Genomic DNA, 23407 nt, shown 5'->3' on the forward strand with positions numbered 1-23407 from the left:
TACATATTAATCTACATTTGTATTTATAAAAAAACAAAAAACAGGAGTCTACAGTCATGCTATGTTTACATGTTTAGCATGTTAGCATGCTGGGATTATCTTATAAGCACAACACACAGTGTACAGCTGAGGCTGATCATATGAAAAACGCTGAATGTTTCACAGATATTTAGGTCATAACTTGAAGTATTGAACAAATACAATATTGGCCTTGTGGTGGCGCTAGAGGAAAAGTCACCAAAGCTAGTAGAGTTCATCCTCTGACAACCATGGGTGTCAAAGTTCTAGTTCATTGAGTAGATGTTAAGAAAACCTTTACCAGCTGATGGCACCAACAGGAACCTCAGTGGATCCTGATTATCTCTAGGCTGGAGGCTGCTAGCGTGGCTAAAAGGTCATGCTAAGCTAAGAGGTGTAAAAAGCTGCCAAACTGACTGAGAAGGTCACAAAGGGGGCAACAATGCAGATACTTGATATCATATGTAGTCTCTGAAAGTTAACTCTGCATCCGGTTAGTGACTGTATGCTACAGTTGCAGGCTAGTGGCACAGCAACCAACCTGAACCAAAGTAGGGACATCTTTGGCAGTCGGACCCCCAGGCTTTCCCCACTCGGCTGCAGCAGCAGATCTGCTTGGTGATGTTCCTGGCGATGGGCAGGCCACAGGAGGATGGACCTTGACCGGAACCCAGAACCCGGTAACACTGACCCTTCTCCTCTGATATCACACTCTGGGCTGAGGACACACAGGAGGACAGGGATGAGTTGCAGAGACTCTGGAGCTCATCTGGGAATCCAAACAGACTTAAGGCCAGCAGAGCCCGGCATGCAGAATCAGTAACATGCTGTTTCCCTGGTCCATTCAGACTCCAATCAGCATTCAAACAGGACGGCCTCGACGGAGACACAACACAAATCAAGCAAGCTCTGACATCACAGCCCTCAATGTCTCCATAGTCTGATTGGACATGAGGAGCAGGAGAAATGAAGCAGGACCAGGAACACAGAGCTCATCAGTGAAGCATCTTTAGAACATGAAGTGAAAGGTGCCATCGGTCCTCAGAGTGCTGTGAAGAGTCAGGGTCCCCACGAAGAACAAGGATCAGAACGCAGAAGTATCCATTCAGGGGACCAAAGGTCAGATTTTAAAATGTTTCTGTTCACGGTCACAACACACACAGTATACACATTACACACACAGTACACACACAGCACACGCACATTATACACACAGTATACACACAGCACACACACAGCACACACACAGTATACACATTACACACACAGCACACGCACAGTATACACACAGTATACACACAGCACACACACAGCACACACACAGTATACACATTACACACACAGTATACACAGTACATGCACAGTATACACACAGCACACACACAGCACACGCACATTATACACACAGTATACACACAGGACACGCACAGCACACACACAGTATACGCACAGTACACACAGCATACACACATCACACAGACACTATACACACAATATACACACAGTATACACAGTATACACACAGTATACACACAGCACACACACATCACACAGACACTATACACACAATATATAGACAGTATACACACAGTATACACACAGTACACACAGCATACACACAGCATACACACAGTACACACACAGTACACACACAGTACACACAGCATACACACAGCATACACACAGTACACACACAGTACACACACAGTACACACACCCCTCCACGAGCATTTCCAGCCAATTTGAAGCAGCAGAAAGACGAGACGATGTCAAGCTTAACGAATCAGCTTTGATTAGAGCGTTGTCATTGGTTACCAGGCGGACCAGCATCCTGCAGCAGACCCACCCTCCTCCTCCTCCACCTCCTCCTCCTCCTCCTCAGCGAATGCCAGTCAGAATAAGCAGAGCACCAGTCAGGACCAAACTCATCTGAGCGCCGACCTTCACTCACATTCTGTCGACTTTCAGCAGAATAAAGAGTTCTTGTGACGCCTCGCAGAACAAAGAACCCGCTGACCTTCGACGGAACAACGAGACTCAGTGACTCTCAGTGACGTCCGCTGACCTTCAGAGTTTCTGGAGGAACAAAGAGTTTCAGGAACTCTCTGCTGAGCGAGGACCTCTGCTGTTAGCTGGTTCTGATCTGATCGATCGACAGTTTTCAGATTTTGGATCTTAGAGCTCAGATGGATTCAGGACGTCCTGATCTGGAGTCTGCCTTATTCCTGATTTCATTCCCAAGCCGACGGCTGTGTGTTTGTGTGTGTGTGTGTGTGTGTGTGTGTGTGTGTGTGTGTGTGTGTGTGTTACTTACAGATGCAGATTCCATGTGAGGCGTCGAGGATGAACCCCACCCTACACACACAGCTATAGCTCCCCCTGGTGTTCACACAGATCCCGTTCTCACACAGCCCCGGCTGGAGGCACTCATTCACATCTACACACATTAACACACACGTACACACACATACACACTCATTACCACACGTGCATTAGGCACCAGTCAAACTGCACCTCCTCGTCTTCGCCTCCAGTGAGAGGAGGTGCAGGACTGACTGTCTGAGGCTGTTTCTACGTCCACGTCTGTCTGTGGAGGTGACGTGAGGCTCGTGCAGGTGCCTCCAGGTCCACGTCCTAACCCTAACCCGTCCACAATGACTGACATTTATAGAAGAGAATCAGGTGACCACATGAATCTGACGAGGAGACAACGTTCAAACATGAGACAGACGGCTGAGTCAGCGAGCTGCTGGTGAGGACGGAGGACGGGACGGAGGGAAAACAACGTCTTTTTACACTGAACTGGATTCAGGTGGACGGACTTCTTTGAGAACTGGTCCCCAAAGACGGTGGTGGACAGAGGACACAAAGCAGATCCAGAGACAATGAGACAACATTAACTTACAGGTTGTTTTGCTCAACGGCACGCCGTCAGGAACCGAACCAGCGAACGATTGATCAGAATCTGCTCGTCCACCTGAGAGACAGAAATCATCCAGAGGCCACCTGTCTGTGACCTCTGACCTCACACCTGTCACCTGTGTGTGTGCCTGTGTGGAACTCACCAACACACTGCGTTCCATTGGTTCCCTCGAAACCAGCAGGACAGCTGCTGTTGCTCTGACCTGATGACGATCAATGACGGATTATTGATTAGTAACAAAGTGTAAAGCTGAGAAGGACTCAGAGATGCAGGTTCAGTCTCAGGAGCCCAAACTAAATGTGTGTGTGTGTGTGAATTTACACACATTTACACTCAGTGGCCACTTTATTAGGTACGCCTGCTCATGAATGCAAACGCTGAAATGTGTGTCAGAAATAAATAAGTAAAACACAACAATCATGACAAGTGAAAGCATCGAAGTGCACAATCAACGTGAGAAACATCTCTTATTGTGAATCTGATGCAGCGACACGTTTCACAGACTGAAAGATGTGGAACGCTCCAGAAACACCTGTTTGATCATTCCACAGGTAAACAGGCTGACTGGTAACAGAACAGATGAACACATGAAGCTGCTGTCAGTGAACAGTTTGATTATTGATGATTGATTCTGTTTGATTGATGCTTTAAACAGAGTTCAGACTCTTTTGGGTTTTAATAAAAGTTCATGGATTTGATCACAAGAGGGAAAAAAGGCAAAAACCAACTGAAACACCAGACTCTGGTCATTTTTAGGCTTTTCAAGCAGAACAGGAATACCAGACATAATATGTGTGTGTGTGTGTGTGTGTGTGTGTGTGTGTGTGTGTGTGTGTGTGCGTGTGTGTTCTCTTTTAAAGGTGTGTTGCGTCATTCTTTCTGATTTGACAGACTGACGTGAAGTTAGACGCCAGCAAGTGAGCTAACACAACTTCCTGTGTGACTGTGCACACACACACACACACACACACACACATGCAAATGTTGGAGGTGTGTGTGCAGATGTTTGGTGTGTGTGTGTGTGTATGTGTGTGTGTGTGTGTGTGTGTGTGTGTGTGTGTTAAAGGCCTACAGTCCCACAGAGCAGCATTCCTTTAGTGTTAGTCAGCTCTGCAAGAACATGGAGGAAGCATCATTACTGACTCTGTGTGTGTGTGTGTGTGTGTGTGTGTGTGTGTGTGTGTGTGTGTGTGTGTGATAATGTCAGATAGTTATATAAGCAGTTCCTGGTGGAATACTTCCAAAATATTTCAGTCATAAAGTATCAGACCTTCACACAGAGAGAGGGAGAGAGGAATATTTCTGTGTGTGAGTGTGTGTGTGTGTGTGTGTGTGTGTGTGTGTGTGTGTGTGTGTGTGTGTGTGTGTGTGTGTGTGAGATCGACGTTGGCAGCAAACTGTTATTTTTGGGCAAATCTCTCAACAACTATATCACCAAGGTATTTTTGGAAAACAGTGAAAGGACCTTTGAATAAAGTGAACTGTGCATGAAGATCAGTCTTTGAAAGTAACTAAATACCTTTACTCAAGTACTGTACTTCGAGGTACTTACATACTGTAAAAATACTTTGTGGGGACCTGCTGTCCTGATGGGGACAAAGTCCCCACAATGTAAATAATTGCATTTTAATGTGAAAACTCAAGTTAAGGCTAAGTCTCCTGGAAATCAATGTAAGTGTATGCAATGTGTGCATGTGTGTGCATGTGTGTGCATGTGTGTGCGTGCGTGTGCGTGCGTGCGTGCGTGTGTGTGTGTTTCTACCTGTGTTATCAGGACACAGGACACAGTCAGTGATCCCCCAGGCCTTCCCAATGGCTCTGCAGCACATTTCCCTGCTCCTCAGACCAGGCAGAGGAGAGCTGCACTACACACACACACACACACACACACACACACACACACACACACACACACACACACACACACACACACACACACACACGTTAACACACTGTATGTATGACGTAGAAGTGATGTGTTTTAAATGAAGAACAGAACAAATACAAAAGTCCTTTTTTGATGCACTCATCAAAAATGTATATTTAACTTTTGACAATGAACCAAAATGAATCATTTCACTTTTAATTTGTGGACATCTGACTGATTTCACTTCACACTGACAGTTTCCAACATGACACAAGAGTCTTCAGTCGAGCTAGCTGCTCTGTGAGGCTGCACAGCGGTGCATTGAGCTAAATGCTAACACCTGCATGCTATGACAATGACAATGCTAACATGCTGAAGCTCAGCAGGTATTAGTTTAGCGTGTTAGCATGCTAACATTAACTACTTAGTGCTAAAGACAAAGTCCAGTTGATGCTGATGGGGACGTCATTGGTTCTGCAGGTGTTTGATCAAAAACTATTGGACAAATCAACATATGGTGGCGCTGCGTTCAAAGTCAGAGGATCCAGAAGTTGTTGGGATATTTCAGACTAAAGTGGTGGACCAACAGACCGACCTCCCATCCACTGAGTCCACCTGCTAGCATGGCTATAAAAAGCTTAGGTAGGTCTTCAGGTGCAGGTGCTGCCTGAACGTTTGGCTGCAAGAAATAAAGTTGCCAACATGACTCAGTGTTGAACAAGAGAAGAGGACGGCGGCTGGGAGATGAAGAGCACGTTAACTGACGGCCGATGACGCCTGGTGAAGCTTGTTGTTGCAGTCTGAAGAGTTGGACAGCGAGGACTGTGACAGCAGCTACCGCAGACGAAAGCAAAGCTGCATTTTATTATCGGCGTGAAATACGGCCGAGGAGGGATTTTCTATCGGAAAGCAGAGAAGTGTGAACACACTGAACGTCTGCAGCCAGAGAGCTAATGTGAACCAGAGAAGCCTTTTCGTCTGCAGTCACAACTTATTACAGGATCATAAACAATGATTCACTGATTTACTTTGGCCATAAAAGGCTGATGCAGCTCTGCAACAGCAAAGAAAACCATTACACAAAGAAGGAGCGCTGCTCGAGGAGTGTGTCGTTCCACGCCAGCTGTCATCAAACCAGACCAGTTCAATCCCATTAAAGAACATTTGAAATGTTAATTGTTGTCGACCATTTAAAGAGACGCTCGAGCACCAAACCGAGACAAACATCTTAAAACAGCAGATGTCCATGAAAGACGCTCTGGACATTCACATCGACTGGACGCCGTGATCTTCCCTCCAGCGCCACCTTGAGGACAAACTTTACGTCTTTAGCTGCACCGCTGCTCAGACCTTGACACCACCTTCACACTGTGTGTCATTAACACTGCAGCCTCTAGGAGGCGCTGGCAGGACGTATCAAAGGAGAGTCTCTCACCTGTCCGTCTTTGACCTCTCTAAAGCAGTACTTAAACCCCGATTGCTGGTTGTACGTGCCGCCCCCCCTCAGCGTCTGGGCCTGGACCCCGATGCCTGCTGGAGCCGGAGCACCCGCTGATCCCGAGGAGGAAGAGGAGGAGGAGGAGGAGGAGGACGTCCGGAGTGTGGGACTGAACCCAGACACCTGGAACAAAGATGAGGAGACAAACTGCTCAGAAACAAGAAACGTCCGAGCATGAAACCATCAGATAAAAGCAGTTGTGTTTGTTGTTGTTACCTTTAGCACCTGGTGGATCTTCACGCTGGCCTCAGGGGGGTGCTGCACTCTGACCTTCACCATGGACGGGGCAGGGCCTGGACACACGTTTAGACTGATACCAACCCTGTCTGTATGCTAGATATGATGTTACAGCCAGCAGCTGGTTAGCTTAGCATAGCATAAAGACTGAAAACAAGGGGAAACAGCTAGCGTGGCTCTGTCCAAAGGTAAGCGAATCCTCCTTCCAGCACATAAATTGATTGACGTGTTAAACTGCGTGTCGTTTGTTCAACGTGATGAGAGATTTCTGTTATTTGTTGGTTAGCTGAATGAATTAGCATCGTCTGTTTGGCGCTTACACATCTCTCTATGATCAGATCAAAAGGTCAAAGGTCAGACTCACCTCCAGACCTTGTCTCCTGATTCAGGGGCAAAAGGAACTCGGACTGGGTCAGCGCCTGATTGGTTGCCATGGTGGAGAGCAATGCGGGCTTGACGATCTCATTGGTGGAGGAGGGCGAGGCAGCTGCAGCTACAGCGGTGGTGGCGACGGCGATCTGGCAGAACTTACCCGTGAAGTTTGGCGGGCAGAGACAGCGATCCTTCTGAAGACAGACGCCCCCGTTCTTACAGAGCAGAGGACACAGGACTGCAGGAGGAACAGAAACACCTGATCAGACCATCAGAAACCTGGAGCAGAGCCGGCTGCTTGAAGGGGTGGAGGGTCCAGAGGTGGAGAGGGTTGTAAACTTAGACCCACAGAGGAAAAACTCTAATATTTCACTGAAAGGCAAAGATCAGAGAGAAGTCCAGACACTGAAAACAGGTTTGTGGATCAGAACTTTGTTTTTTCCTCTTTCCCATTAATCATCTGATGACCCCTCAGATTGATCTGGTGACCCTTTGGAGGGGCCCGACCCCTGGGTTGAAGTGAAGTGAAGTACCCAGGTTTCCCAGAGCAGAAGATCAGACCACTGTGGAACCAACAGGTCATGCAAGAGGACGACAAGATGGAGAGAAACCAGAGGGAGCGGCGACTGACAGAGGAGCTAATGCACACGACCTTTGTCGCCAAGACGTAGTTGAGGGAAATCCACTGACGGGGTCTTTCTGGAGAGCTGCTATGAACAGGGTCCGAGTCAGTCTTTGAAAGGGTCTCACAGACTTTATGACTTCTGTAGTTTCAGTGTTTTTCTCAACAGCGTTTCCACAAGTTTTCCAGAACATCATCACTTCAAAACAACTTTCCACAGAAATCTTCACTTTTCACCCAGATTTTAATACTTCACAGACATTTTACGGACATCTGTGATAGAGCCACCGTTGGCCGACCGTAAAGGAGGGACGTTCAATAACAGAAGTGTTCAGAGTCATCAGAGTTTTGACCTTTGACTCTTCAAACAGACCAAAGCTGCTGCAGCCTCCAGGCGTCGACACGTCGCTATACAGAGCAGAACCTGTTTCAATGAAGGTTCTGTACAATTAAATTTAGTCTGTGAAATTTGATTTTAATAAGCATCACTGAAAGAAAACACACAAACACACAAACACACACACACACACACACACACACACACACACACACACACACACACAGGTCGGAGGCCAACACTAACACACATCCATCATGTTTACTGCCGCCTGGAAACACTCTCTGCTGTTTACTGTTGGGCTGTTCCACAAATGCATCCTGGGAAGTGGTGGTCGTGGCCCCCCGCCTGTTGCTAAGAGACCACTGGGTCCTGAGTGAGGTCATGTGACCTGCAGATATCAAACAAAGCCTCCTACCCTGATGGGATGGGGGTGAAAGTCGAGCGGGCGCCAAAGGAACCAGCTAGCCACTTCCTACTTCCTGTTTTAGCGCCTGCGGCAGGATGCTGGTGTATTGTTACCCAGAGTTCAGCTGGTGTTGAAGCTGCTGCCAGTGAGCAGATAATACCCAGAAGTCTGTGCAGCAGGAAGGAAGCCTGCAGCTGTAAGACCAGGTTCTTCTGTCTGTGTGATCTCTATCAGCTCCGCGGTCTGGACTAGAACTGATTCTGTGAAATGTCCAGGCGTCAAACGGTCAAACGAGGCTACTAAAGGTTCGGTCGCTGCACCTCCTTCGCCTTGTCTTACCTCCCCTCATCTTCCCTGCAGTGTAAAATTCAATCTTTACTCTTCCTTTACAACTTCCATTGGTATCAGCAGCTCATTGGTACCTCCAATCACCTGTGGAGGCTCAGGTGCTGTTTCAGCCCTCACCTCCTCCTCCTCCTCCTCCTCCTCCTCCTCCTCCTCCCAGCCCTCTGCATCATTCGTTCGACCATCAGATTCAGGTTCTTGACGGTTTTCTTGTATTCTCAGGCTTTTATTTTGTTCTCATGGCTGCTCTGACTTCCTGTACTTCCTGCGTTCTCTTTGAGGACTTTTCAGGCTCCTGGAGGACATCATTTGTCTCCCTCTCAGATTTAAGGTGCTTTCACTTCCACAGAGTCGTGGAGAAGTTTCTGAAGACTCCTTCAGACGCTCTGCTTTGCTGAGGTCAAACAGGTTGTTTCAGGTAGTGTCGGATTTTACCACCGTTTCTCTGAAAACAACGCTGAGAGCGCCGAGACCGAACCTGCACAGTAAAGCTTGTGTTCGGACAGATAAACAGTGAGCCGAGAGGAGGTGAGGGGAGCTGAGGGGAGCTGAGGGGAGCCGAGGGGAGCCGAGGGGAGCTGAGGGGAGCTGAGGGGAGCTGAGGGGAGGTGAGAGGAGCTGAGGGGAGCTGAGGGGAGCTGAGGAGAGCTGAGGGGAGGTGAGAGGAGCTGAGGGGAGGTGAGAGGAGCTGAGAGGAGCTGAGGGGAGGTGCAGATTCATCACGACCAGAGACAACAAACACAATCTGACATTTTCGCAATATCAAACCAGCTTTAACCACATGAGCCTGATAATACGCTTGTTCTATTTAATAAAGTGAAGGATTTGAGAACTTCCTCCACCTCTGGTACTGTGCGTGCGCGTGTGTATGTGTGTGTGTGTGTGTGTGTGTGTGTGTGTGTGTGTGTGTGTGTGTGTGTGTGTGTGTGTGTGTGTGTGTGTGTTCATGTCCACACCCTTTCAAGTGTGCATGTAATTTGTTTTTGAAATGTTTGCTTGTTCTGCAAGTGAAACGTGTGTCACACACACACACACACACACACACACACACACACACACACACACACACACACACACACACACACACACACACACAGATGCTGCGTGTGTGTTGGTGTAAACACAGTGACCTAATTATTACCCTGGCCGTCGCCCTACAGATGGACTGCATCAGCACACACACAGAGTCTGGAGGAGGTTTTTGGGACAAAGAGAGAGGAAAGGGAGATGTTTGCCGTCACAAACACTCAGAGATTAAAGAGATAACATGATGTAAATACAGAGAAGAAGAAGTTTAAACAGAACCACATCGAGCTCTGTGACTCACTCTGGTCCCACAGCTCTGCGGTCGAGCTTTGCTTTGAGCAACAGAACAGAACATCTCACAGTCAGCTTATAGAGCAGCTGATGCTAACATGTTAGCATCAGCTGTCTGCGCCTAGCAGCTACACAACAACACGATCCTTCATGTGGACTCTTGCTCGTGTCTCCTGATGGACGTCTTCCAGTGTCCTCTCTCTTTTAGCTCTGTGTTTGGTCTCCACCAGCTCCTGAGGGGAAAATCCGGCTGCCTGTTTGAGACTGAGCCAGACTGCTGCAGGACCACGACAGGACATGTGCAGGTCTCCATAAGCAATGAACTCAGGTCGCTCAAAAGAGGCCTTAAAAGAAGGAACAAAGAGTCTTAAATGCATGAAAACAGGGTTGAATCTGAATGTGAGGACAGGCTGTCAGGAGACGTCCTGCAGCTCTGAAGCGAAGCTGGGAGCGCTGTGAGGAGGTTTGTGCTGCAGGAGGCGCACCGATCGAACAGCAGGAGGTACGGAGTGACGGATGTGCTGTTCACGTACGTCTGTGTCGATAAAGTTCATCCAGAGAGAGAAAAATGAAGCGTTAGAGACCGAGGGGGGATTGACCTTTTAACCCCATGATGTCATCACCTCCCCCCTTATCCTCTGCAGCAGTGTGTGTGTGTGTGTGTGTGTGTGTGTGTGTGTGTGTGTGTGTGTGTGTGTGTGTGTGTATGTGTGTGTGTGTGTGTGTGTGTGTGTGTGTGTGTATGTTGCTGTCCAGTCTTACCTCACTGCTTATTCACACATCACCAACAAAACATCCCGGGTACATGTGTGCATCTACGTGTGTGTGTATACGTGTGTGTGTGTGTGTGTGTGTTAAGTTAATGATAAATGAAAGCCATATGTCCGTGGTGTTTCTCCTCCCTCTACCCCTCTTGCTCCTCTCTCTGTTTGCAGCCAACTTTCCACCCGAAAGTAGCACAAATATTTGACCCAACAGGCAGAAAAACGTACATCTGCGAGTTTCCGCCGTTGACTGCTGCGTGAACATGAGCTCAGCGGACACGGCGCGATGACGTCGCAGATGTTTGCTGGTTATTTACAGGCTTCGAGTGCAGACACGAGCTGCGCAGAGCGCAGATTAGATTACGTTCAGCCGAGTGGAAGAAGTGAGACAACGAACGCAGCTCAGAGAGAACGTGCAGCGTTGCATCAGTGCAAGACGAACACTGGAGAGCAGACGTGGACACGAGCAGGACAGCGTTCAAGAAGAACCGATCCATCCAATAGGCTGTTCATAGGCTGAAAACCTCAACGGACAAGATGAAGGAGGTTTAGATGAATTTATGAGAGCTGCTCCTTCAGACGACGATTCACCGAGCAGCGAGCGTTCAGCGCCGCGGTGCCGGACGTGCACGTCACGGTTGTTTGCTCGGTTAACCGCTCGCAAAGGTCCGCTGAAAGGCCACAATAACTTCGATGCTCAATAAAAGCTCCTCAGGTTTCTCAGTTTGATTGATCTGAGCAACTGTAAACGACAAAAAACATCAGCATCTTGAGTGTTTTCGTGCTTCCTGTGCAGAAAATCACTTCCTGCCCTCCATCTGCAGTTAGCGTCACAATGAAAGAGCGACGTGACCTCGCCTGCAAACAACCTCGTCAACAGCTTCAGTCTTTTTTAGGTTGTTTTGTGTCACTGTCACTGGAATTGAAGACACAAAGGGATAATCAAACTCTAAGATCTGGAACTACAGCTCCCATGATGCTCGGCAAGATGTTGCATTGGATTTGGCGAGTTAGCCATCAGCTACAACGTGAGCCCTGTTTTTATTTGCTTATATTTGTTCACATGTGTATGCTGAGTCAGCTGTTAGCGGCTCCTGTGATGTACAGATCAATCACTGACCTGAGATCAGTTCAGGCAACACAGCTTTTCATTGGCCAGTCGTCAAACAGCTGCAGGTCACATGACGCGGCTGGAGCAGCTTCACACGCCGTTTCTTTATGTGTTGAGATTTTTACTGCACCGACTGGATTTCTAAACGTGCAGGTTACAGGATGACATGGAGCGGATTCCCGAAACCTGTCCGGACGTCAGAGCTACAGAGACCAGGAGAGCTGCGATTGGTCGGTTTGAATCTGACAAACGGTCAGCACTGCGTGACAGCCGATGACGGAACAGAAACTCTGGTCCTGTCTCAGCTGCAGCTCCTCGCTCCTCACCTGCCTCTGCACAACATCTCCTGAACGCTGCTGCTCCTCCTGCTCGTCCTCCTCCTCATTACCTTCAGGATCAGGTTCTGGAGATCAGTCGTGGAGCTCTGACAGCGGCCTGCACTGCAGATGTGCTGCAGGCCTGTGATCAAAGAGACTCACCTGTCTGATTTTCTGTTTCCTCTTTTATTGTTTTATTCTCTAAAGTTTTCTTTAACGTTTGTCACCTCGTTTCTTTGGAAACACTTTGTGACTTTCTGCCGATGACGTTCTTTAAAAGACTTATAACACAATAATCTGCATAACTGCTGAACCCCCGACACTGCCTGTGAGGCAGGATTCAGGTGATCAATGGCCCGATTAGAGACCTCTCAGCTGTCAATGAGCTGCAGCGATTGACGAATCAGATATCAGTGTCGTGTAAACTGACTGAGCGGCAGATCAATACGTTCAGGCGAGTCACAGGAGGAGACGGTGGAAGTCAAAGGCTGAACTCACAGACTCTGAAGCCCGGTCCATGGGAGCCGTCCCTGCCTCCTCCTGCTGCTCCTGCTCCTCCTCCTCCCTCGCTGCTGCTGTACAGCGTGGTCACATTGCCTCGCTCGCAGTAGTTGACACATCGCTCCTGGCTGCAGCGCACCTTGCAGATGGTCGGCGTGAACATCACCTGGATCCTCTCCACTCGTCCTCCTGCTCCTCCTCCTGCGGCTGTCTGTCCATCAGCTGGCAGAGGAGAGATGAAGACGATGAAGAGAGAAGACAGAAAACAGCAGAGTTGAGGCTGCAGCATTTCACTTTGTGTTGCCGTCAGAGTTTCTGAGCTCGTCGCATCGTCCGAACTCCCAAACCTCTCCCCTCTCGCTCTAACTCTACCTCGCTCGCCCCCCCGTCTCTCCCCCTCACTCTGTGGTGGAGTTAAAAACGAGCGTCGCAGGAAAAAAGGAGGGAAGGAAGGAAGAAGAACAACGACCAGACGGTTCCCTCTCTGCACTCTCTGTTTCCCCCTAAACACTCCTGTAAGTGAGCAGGCGAGCGAGCAGCAGTGTGCCTGGGCAGAGAGAGAGAGAGAGAGAGAGAGAGAGAGAGAGAGAGAGAGAGAGAGAGAGAGAGAGAGGTAGGGAGATAATTGAAAGCAGTGTGCAGGACTGGGCTCAGCTCCAAACAAAATGTTTAGCAGGGATCTGGTCCATCAGTCCACACTGAGCGAGCGAACGAGCATCAGAGTGAGTCTCTCTCTCCTTCGCTCTTCTATTCTTTTTCACTGGGCTCTTTCTGGGTCTGAGCAGAAACCTCGTATCTCCGCACACAGTTTCATAACAGACTTCAGAACAGCGGAGGATGTCAGGCTGATGATGCAACCCGGGTTTGGGTTTCAGAGGCCGACACTCAGAAAACGTCTCAAGGCTAAAAGTAGATCCTGACTGCAGAGCGGGAAGAAACGTCGAAAACCGACTTCAAACTGTTTTTGTCCACAGCGCTGACTTAATTGATGACTCATGGCGTGTTTGTGTCACCTAATCAGGTGTTCTCGCTCTTCACGCTCTGTGTTTGGCCTCCTCCACCTCCTGAGGGAAGAATCTGCTCTTTAGCTGCTAAATGCTTCGCTGTGTTCACTAACAGCTCAGGAGGAAGTCAACTTTGGCTTCTTACAGCTTCTTCTCTGAAAACGGATGTAAAGTCGTGTCCGGACAGATAAACAACGAGCTGAAAGTCACAATAAAACTCCATTTTTAATTGTTAAACGTTGCAGTAAAATGCAGCATGTACATTTAGTCACATGACGCATCTTCACCTCAACGCTGAAGGTGTTTTCAGACAGCGAGCCGCCTCCAGTCGACAACATTTATGATGCTAGTTAGCAAAAGGTGCCGCATCAGTTGTGACATATTGCTAACCGTTTGCTTGATTTTAAGCTACGACCTGCCCTTTAGCTTTTGATGAGATTATCGATGGCGATTAGCAGCAGCCTGTCATGCTAACAGCTCTGTGAGGCTGTAAGAACAGGGGTGCTTTGAGCTAAATGCTAACATGCTGATGTATGTTTACCATGTTTACCGTCAGAGCTGACGGGGACGCCGTCGATTGGTTGAAGTCTTGGTCGTTGTCCTAACTCAAAGCATCTTTCTCAAATCTTAAGCAGCTTGTTTTTGTGGTGAAACATCGCTGAGTCTTAACCACAGAAGCAGAAACGCCTGTCGCTGTCACAGCCAAAACTCAGCTAATCATATCTAACAATGAGGCTGAAGTGGTCCTTGTTTTCCTGTGGGACCCCCGGACCCTCCTCAGGGGCCCCGGCGGTGCAGAGGGCCGTGGTGTGTTTTGGTAGAATAGAGGCTGGTTGTTTCTGCTGCTGTTTGTCTATGAGCTCATGTCCTGACTGACTGCACACACACACACACACACACACACACACACACACACACACACACACACACACACACACACACACACACACACACACACACACACACACACACACACGCTGAAGCAGTGAAGCAGAACAGCTATAAACATGAACTAAGTAGAAACATTGTGCACATTATTACAGCATCACCATGACACACCTCCACCTGCAAGGAACACCTTCACGTCTCCAGACTGGTGACCAAACAAGCGTAGTACATGCTGTACTGTCTTATTATCAGTACTGTACTCCATAAATACAGTATCTACTGCATGTCCGTCTGTGCTGATGCTCCAGAGGTTTCTTCCATCTTTTCCCTGTTGGTGTGTTTTTTTGAAGTTTCTTTATCTGAATCGAGGATCTGAGGATAGTCAGTGTTTATTACTTGATTTTAGCTTCAGTCTCTTGACATAATATCATGATCTGTTAGCTTTATCCTTAGTCTGTTAGCATGATATCATGACCTGGAACCTGTTAGCTTTAGCCTCATTCTGTTAGCATGATATCATGATCTGGCTCCTATTAGCTTTAGCTTCAGTCTCTTGACCTAATATCATGATCTGGAACCTGTTAGCTTTAGCCTCTCTGTTAGCATGAGATCATGACCTGGAACCTGTTAGCTTTAGCCTCATTCTCCATCCATCCATCCATTATCTTCCGCTTATCCGGGGCCGGGTTGCGGGGGGAGCAGTCTGAGCAGGGACGCCCAGACTTCCCTCTCCCCGGACACTTCCTCCAACTCTTCCGGGGGGATCCCGAGGCGTTCCCAGGCCAGCCGAGTGACGTAGTCACCCCAGCGTGTCCTGGGTCTTCCCCGGGGCCTCCTCCCGGTGGGACATGCCTGGAACACCTCCCTAGGGAGGCGTCCAGGGGGCATCCGATAGAGATGCCCGAGCCACCTCAGCTGACTCCTCTCGATGCGGAGGAGCAGCGACTCTACTCTGAGCTCCTCCCGGGTGACAGAGCTCCTCACCCTATCTCTAAGGGAGCGCTCCGCCACCCTGCGGAGGAAACTCATTTCAGCCGCTTGTATCCGGGACCTCGTTCTTTCGGTCATGACCCAAAGTTCATGACCATAGGTGAGGGTAGGAACGTAGATTGACCGGTAAATCGAGAGCTTCGCCTTTCGGCTCAGCTCCTTCTTTACCACGACAGACCGATACAGCGACCGCATTACTGCAGCCGCTGCACCAATCCGCCTGTCAATCTCACGTTCCATCCTTCCCTCACTCGTGAACAGGATCCCAAGATACTTAAACTCCTCCACTTGAGGCAGGAACTCTCCTCCAACCTGAAGGGAGCAAGCCACCTTTTTCCGGTCGAGAACCATGGCCTCGGACTTGGAGGTGCTAACTCTCATCCCAGCTGCTTCACACTCGGCTGCGAACCGCCCCAGCGCATGTTGAAGGTCCTGGCTCGAGGAAGCCAACAAGACAACATCATCCGCGAAAAGCAGAGACGAAATCTGCCGGCCCCCGAACCGAACCCCCTCCGGCCCCTGGCTGTGCCTAGAAATCCTGTCCATAAAAATGATGAACAGAACCGGTGACATAGGGCAGCCCTGCCGGAGTCCAACATGCACTGGGAACAGGTCCGACTTACTGCCGGCAATGCGGACCAAGCTCCTGCTCCGGTTGTACAGGGACTGTACAGCCCTCAACAGAGGGCCTCCAACCCCATACTCCCGGAGCACCTCCCACAGAATGACGCGAGGGACACGGTCGAATGCCTTCTCCAAGTCCACGAAGCACATGTGGACTGTTTGGGCAAACTCCCATGAACCCTCAAGCACCCTGTGGAGGGTATAGAGCTGGTCCAGTGTTCCACGGCCAGGACGAAAACCGCATTGTTCCTCTTGAATCCGGGGTTCGACTATCGGCCGGATTCTCCTCTCCAGTACCCTGGAATAGACTTTACCAGGGAGGCTGAGGAGTGTGATCCCCCGATAGTTGGAACACACCCTCCGGTCCCCCTTTTTAAAAAGAGGGACCACCACCCCAGTCTGCCAGTCCAGAGGCACTGTCCCCGTCTGCCACGCGATGCTGCAGAGGCGTGTCAACCAAGACAGTCCTACAACATCCAGAGACTTGAGGTACTCAGGGCGGATCTCATCCACCCCCGGCGCTTTGCCACCGAGGAGCTTGCGAACTGCCTCAGTGACTTCAGCCCCGGTGATGAATGAATCGACCTCCAAGTCCCCAGTCTCTGCTTCCTCTACGGAAGACATGACAGAGGGATTGAGGAGATCCTCGAAGTATTCCTTCCACCGCCCGACAATATCCCCAGTCGAGGTCAACAGCTCCCCACCTCCACTGTAAACAGTGTTGACAGAAAGCTGCTTCCCCCTCCTGAGGCGCCGAACGGTTTGCCAGAATTTCCTCGAGGCCAACCGGTAGTCCTCCTCCATGGCCTCCCCGAACTCCTCCCAGACCCGAGTTTTTGCTTCTACAACCGCCCGAGCTGCCGCACGCTTGGTCTGCCGGTACCCATCAGCTGCCTCAGGAGTCCTATGAGCCAACCAGGCCCGATAGGACTCCTTCTTCAGCTTGACGGCATCCCTTACTTCCGGTGTCCACCACCGGGTTCGGGGGTTGCCGCCACGACAGGCACCGCCGACTTTACGGCCACAGCTATGGACGGCTGCATCAACAATGGAAGTGGAGAACATGGTCCATTCGGACTCAATGTCTCCAACCTCCCTCGGGATCTGGTTGAAGCTCTCCCGGAGGTGGGAGTTGAAAACTTCCCTGACAGCGGGTTCCGCCAGACGTTCCCAACAGACCCTCACGGTACGTTTGGGTCTGCCAAGTCTGTCCCGCTTCTTCCCCTGCCAGCGAATCCAACTCACCACCAGGTGGTGATCAGTTGACAGCTCAGCCCCTCTCTTTACCCGAGTGTCCAAGACATACCGCCGAAGGTCAGATGATACGACTACAAAGTCGATCATTGACCTCCGGCCTAGGGTGTCCTGGTGCCACGTGCACTGATGGACACCCTTATGCTTGAACATGGTGTTCGTTATGGACAAACTGTGACTAGCACAGAAATCCAATAACAGAACACCACTCGGGTTCAGATCGGGGAGGCCGTTCCTCCCAATCACTCCCCTCCAGGTGTCACTGTCGCTGCCCACGTGAGCATTGAAGTCTCCCAGCAGAACAATGGAGTCCCCGGTTGGAGCACTTTCCAGTACCCCTCCCAGGGACTCCAAGAAGGCCGGGTACTCTACGCTACTGTTCGGCCCGTAGGCCGAAACAATAGTGAGAGACCTATCCCCAACCCGAAGGCGCAGGGAAGCGACCCTCTCGCTCAGCGGGGAGAACTCCAACACATGGCGGCTGAGCTGGGGGGCTATAAGCAAGCCCACACCAGCTCGCCGCCTCTCACCGCGGGCAACTCCAGAGTAGAAGAGAGTCCAGCCTCTCTCAAGGAGTTGGGTTCCCGAGCCCAGACTGTGCGTGGAGGTGAGCCCGACTATCTCTAGCCGGTACCGCTCAACCTCCCGCACTAGCTCAGGCTCTTTCCCCCACAGTGAGGTGACATTCCATGTCCCCATAGCCAGAGTCGTTGTCCAGGATTTGGGTCGTCGGGGCCCCCGCCCACAACTGCTACCCATTCCACATAGCACCGGCCCCTTCTGATCCTTCCTGCGGGTGGTGGGCCTACGGGAAGGCGGGCCCACGTCGCTCCTTCGGGCTGTGCCCGGCCGGGTCCCGTGGGCAAAGACCCGGCCACCAGGCGCTCGCCTGCGAGCCCCAACCCCAGGCCTGGCTCCAGGGCGGGGCCCCGGTGACGCCAATCCGGGCGACGTACGCTTCCTTGCTTTAATTTCTTTCATAGGGGCTTCTTGAACTGCTCTTAGTCTGACCCGTCACCTAGAACCTGTTTGCCTTGGGAGACCCTACCAGGGGCATTAAGCCCCGGACAACATAGCCTCTAGGATCATTCGGGTACTCAAACTCCTCCACCACGATAAGGTGGCAGTTCAAGGAGGAGTAGCCTCATTCTGTTAGCATAAATATGAAATGAGACCTGTTAGCTTTAGCTTCAATCTGTTAGCATGAGATCATGACCTGGGACCTGTTAGCTTTAGCCTCATTCTGTTAACATAAATATGATATTCGGCCTGTTAGCTTTAGCCTCTGTCTGTTAGCATGAGATCATGACCTGGGACCTGTTAGCTTTAGCCTCTGTCTGCTAGTATTATATTCTGTATGTAGCCATTGTGTGCTAATGTTTTTTTTTTAGGGTTCTCTGGTTTAAACTGGTTTAAAACAGTCAATTAACTAAATAATAATTCATAACTGATCGATCAATGCCTCCTTAAATTTCATCCATTCTTGCACCGGTTTAGTACTAAAACTAACTGTTCTCCAGTCAGTTCTCTGCACAGCTGGACAATAACAGGAACTGTTTGCTGTTCTAATCACAGTGATCAAGGCTGAGCTATGAGGCATATTAACATGCACCTTATCTGAAGCACACACACAGTAAAAACAGGCATTCCAGCTCCATTAAATCACCATCAGCTTGTTTTTTCAACAACGTATGGCTGACAGACACAACCTGAGTCTGTACAGTTCATCCCTCAGCACCACCACATCAGCTTCACACCAGTTACTACACAAAATATTACCCACGTGTTGTGGTATGTGCGGCAGAAACACTTTGAGCGCATGTTAACATGTACAAACATGAGACCATACATGACATTATAACGCCAGCTCTTAAATGTCCAACACCGCCACAGAAACATCACACACAGGAAACACTCAGCGAGGTTTGGTTATGGAGGCATGTTGGATTATTGTCAAATCAGAGCACACGCATCAACATAAGCTACAATAAAAAACTATTTACTGAGGGAAAATTTCAGCTATCCCGTAATTTTGCTGTCGCATGTTACAGTTCAAATTAGCATAATTTCATTTTTATCACGCAGAACGTTTCATCTTTTGTATTTGTTAGAAACTGGCTTCTACATTCAATATCAACCAAGCTACAACAGAGCTAACTGGCTAACTCCTGTCTGTCTGTTTTTTAAGCTAGCTGCTGTGTTGTGTTTCATTTAGTGAAATTTACTAACTTAACAGTCTAATAAGGTAGAAAATGTTTCCAAATTGAAGCTACTACAACACAGTGAGCCATTTTTTACTTAGCCTAATGAACTGTTAGTGAGCTAACTAGTGAACGGGCAAGGGAGCAGGTCCTCTTCCACAGAGTCTGGCTTGTTGCACCGCGATGTTTCTACAGTAGCCCAGAAAGGACAAACCAAATACTGACTGTAGAGAGCGCCTTTGATATTTTTAGCCTTTTTAGCATCCACGGTAGGTTCTTCTGGAAAGGGAGGAAGAGGCGGGGTTTACTCATGTTGGCTGCAATCTGCATCCTCACCACTAGATGTCACTAAACACTGGGGCTTCAATTGAAAGATGGTTCAGACCTTCACGTTTCCCTCAGGACGACTTTTCATCTAGCGCCATCATCAGGTCAACATTTTAACGTGTCCAACACTCCAGTTCAGAGCTGAAGACATTCTTATCAGCCTCTACTGAGCTTTGTGCTAATAAGCAAACGTTAGCATGCTAACACGCTAAGTTAAGATGGTGAGTTAACATTATTATCATTAGCATGTTAGCATGCTGCTGTTAGCTCAAAGCATTGCTTCATAATGACTGATCTAAATGTTTCTTTTATATTTCTTGTTTTAATTCCTCTTGAAGCACTTTGACTTGTCACTTTTTGATTTTCTTGAAATTCTCCAGCAGACGCCTGAAGCCCTGAAGGAGCTGATGAAGGTGATGAAGGTCACGTGTGAATGGTGCTCTGACTGACCTGATGGTGCAGTGAAGTGGACGGCGTACTGTCCCCTCTGAGTGTGGAAAGTCTTCACCGAGGAGGACGATGTTGATGAAGTCGAGGAGTTAGAGGAGATGGTCGCAGTGAGAAGTTTCTTCCTCTCCTTCTCGATGTGCTTCATCAGCAGGGCGGCCATCTTGTCTCCTCTTCCTCTCTGCGACAGAGTCTTGCTCAGCAGCACAGCCTGGACCTCCCTCAGACTGACCAAAACACACAAATCATACACACAGAAATACAACAATGTACACAAAAATACATCATATACAAAAAAAATGTATACACAAAATACACGCAGTCAAACTAAGACCAGAATGAAGTAAAATATGACGGGTTTTGAGGGTAAAACTATGACACTGTGAAGTAGAAATACTGACAAATTAGCAGTAGCTGAAATATCCTAAAATACTACACTGACACATGACGAATGTGACCATTGTGACCGTCTGAGCGTTGAATGGTGGACTGGTGTGCAGGTTTGGACGAACAAACGGAGAAACGCTGGGGGGGTCACTTCCTCTGGGAGATAAAGCGTCTGTTTCTGCCGTCTCCAGATTAAAAATGACCTTAAGCAGCTCGATGGAAAGCAGCCCGGAGCAGCTCAGATTAATGTGTGCTGATGGCTAATAACACTCAGACGCCCTGAAGTCTGATGCAAGTTTATTTTTCATTCCTGTTGCGTGGCCCAACTCAAACTGCTGGTTTATTCTGAGACTTCATGAGTTACGACGGCGAGGAGGACAACGCAGATAACGGCAAAAGGCTGTAAACCAATCAGAGAGCCGAGAGATAAGTGAACAGCTGGAGGATGAAACGTGAGCCTCGACTCCTCCAGCAGAGAGCCGAGCTTCGGTCACACAGCTGGTCTGCGCAGTATGAGCCCCAGAGGATGAACCCTCTGCCGGTGGAGACCTCCATCAGGTGGACATTTCTGTTTTTTAAATCGATCTGAACATTGATCGGATGGATTGATGACATTCACGCTCTCCTCTGGATGAAGTGAACTGAATGTGTTCAGCACTTTGGTTCAGGACCAAATACCTGCAGAACCAAAGACCATCAGCCTCAGCTGGACTCTGAGTTCAGTGCTCATTAGCAAATGTTAGCATGCTGACATTAGCATTTAGCTAATGCGTCTTAGCGCGGCCTCACAGGGCTGCTAGCATGGATGCTACTCTCGTTGAAACACTTGCTGCAGCTCTGAAGGTCTCCACAGTATCCTCAAAAGACTCGTCTAATCCTGCTGGCAGAAACTACACTTCCCAGAATCAGCTCCCTGTGGTCAGTTTTCCCACAGTCGGTCCTGACCCTGGCTCTGACCCCTGACCTCCGCGACCTTTGACCGGTGACTCGGGTTACGTTGATTGTTAACGTTGACTGAAATCTGGTTTCACACGCTGACAAAAAAGTTGAACGTCTTCTGAGAGACGAGGAGGGACGGAAAGAGTACTAATACCACACTGTTAATACTTCACTACCAGTACAGTCCTGTTCAAAGTTAAAGTGTGTGAGCAAAATGTACTTAATGTATGAAAAGTCAAAGTACTCACAAACATCAAACATCTGGAGATACGTGCTTTCCACTGGACAGGGAGGGTATGAAAAATGTAATCTGTAAAGTAACTAGTAACTAAAGCTGTGACAAATGCAGTAAAAGTATGAAGTAGCACAAAATGGAAGTACTTTTAATGCAATGTGAGTACTGCAAGATCATAAATGTACTCAGTTCCTTGGCACCCCTGAAATAAACACTGCTTTTTGTTTTCATCTCAAACTGTTGGTGTATTTATTCAAAGATGAAAATACATTTTTATCTCAGTACTGCAGTATTTAAAGTGTGTATCTTCGTCAGGTGAAGAGCTCCACCTGCTGGCCCAACACAAAACTGCACATATCTTTTCCTACTCATCATCATGTACTTTTACTTTTAATACTCTACATACAATTTCCTGATTATACTTCCAAATGTTCATCCAGGACTTTGACAGAGTGGTATTAGTACTTTTACTGCAGTAAAGGCTCTGAATACTTCCTCCAGCACTGGTTCTAAACGTGTTTTTATCTGTAAAGTACATCGTGTACTGCAGTAACATGTGCAGTATCTCTTTGTCTTGTGGTGGAGTAGAAGTACAGAGATGGAAATACTGCAGTAAAGTACTTGTCTTGTAGTAAACAGGAGTCGTCTCACCTCAGCGACTGCGTCTTTGCTCCTGTGATCTTCACCTCCTCCTCCTCCTCCTCCTCCTCCTCCTTCTTCTTGTCTCCTGTCAGAACAGCGTCCAGGCTCTTCTCTGCCCTCGGTCCGGCTTTAGACTCCAGATTAAGTCTGAACTTTGGACCAGGACCAGCTCTGAAGTCTGGATTCAGTCCGTGGTCTACTCCAGACCTCCAGTCTGAGTTCAGAGTCTGGATTCTAGATGTTCTGAATCTCTTCAGCTTGGTAGACTCTGGACCAGCCTGGATCTGGATTAAACTTTGACCCTCTGTCTGAGAACCGTCTTTTGGACCTGAAGACACTTTGACTTCAGGTTCAGACCCTGACAGAGAATCCAGAGTTGGACTTTTCTTCTGTCTTTCCTGAGTTTCTTTGGTTTTAGAAGCTTGAGGACCAGCTGTGACCTCAGCTCCGTCCTCGGGGTCGTCCCTGTCTCCTGACCGGGGCTGGAGGTTGCTAAACTCAGGTGTTTCCTTCTGCGTCCTCTCAGCTCTTCGTCCCACCTGTGGACTTTCTGGGGAGGCTTGGTTCTCCTCTCGAATGAAGAGGTCCTTGGAAAGACCTCCTTTGTCCTGAGTTTTAACTCCAACACGTCCAGACTTAACAGGAGCAGAGACGGAGGTGTCCTCCTCTGTGTGGGTTTGGACTGGGGCAGAAGGTGGACTCAGGACCGGTTTGCTGCTGGTCTTGGTGGCTGGATCAGCAGTGGTGGAGGCTGGTGGTGTTAACGAGGCCGAAAGGACTTTGATCTGTCTGGGAGCAGGTCTGGATTCTAGTTCTGGAGGGCTGCGGGGG

At 49.0% G+C, this 23407-nt stretch overlaps 1 protein-coding gene across 1 annotated transcript in view; it reads right to left on the reverse strand.

Moving 5' to 3' along the window:
- Positions 1-13164, reverse strand: part of LOC139336250 (latent-transforming growth factor beta-binding protein 4) — a 25766-nt gene extending 12602 nt beyond the window's left edge. The window contains exons 1-8 of the mRNA XM_070970273.1: positions 12636-13164; positions 6908-7153; positions 6523-6599; positions 6244-6429; positions 4704-4806; positions 3084-3143; positions 2333-2455; positions 560-736 (exon numbers count right to left, since the gene is read on the reverse strand). Coding sequence (XP_070826374.1) covers positions 560-736; positions 2333-2455; positions 3084-3143; positions 4704-4806; positions 6244-6429; positions 6523-6599; positions 6908-7153; positions 12636-12927 — 1264 coding nt within the window. The 5' untranslated portion in view covers positions 12928-13164. The remainder of the gene's footprint in view (positions 1-559; positions 737-2332; positions 2456-3083; positions 3144-4703; positions 4807-6243; positions 6430-6522; positions 6600-6907; positions 7154-12635) is intronic.
- Positions 13165-23407: the final 10243 nt, after the last annotated feature.

This window comes from Chaetodon trifascialis, chromosome 9 (assembly GCF_039877785.1).
Source record: "Chaetodon trifascialis isolate fChaTrf1 chromosome 9, fChaTrf1.hap1, whole genome shotgun sequence".
Taxonomy (NCBI): domain Eukaryota; kingdom Metazoa; phylum Chordata; class Actinopteri; order Chaetodontiformes; family Chaetodontidae; genus Chaetodon; species Chaetodon trifascialis.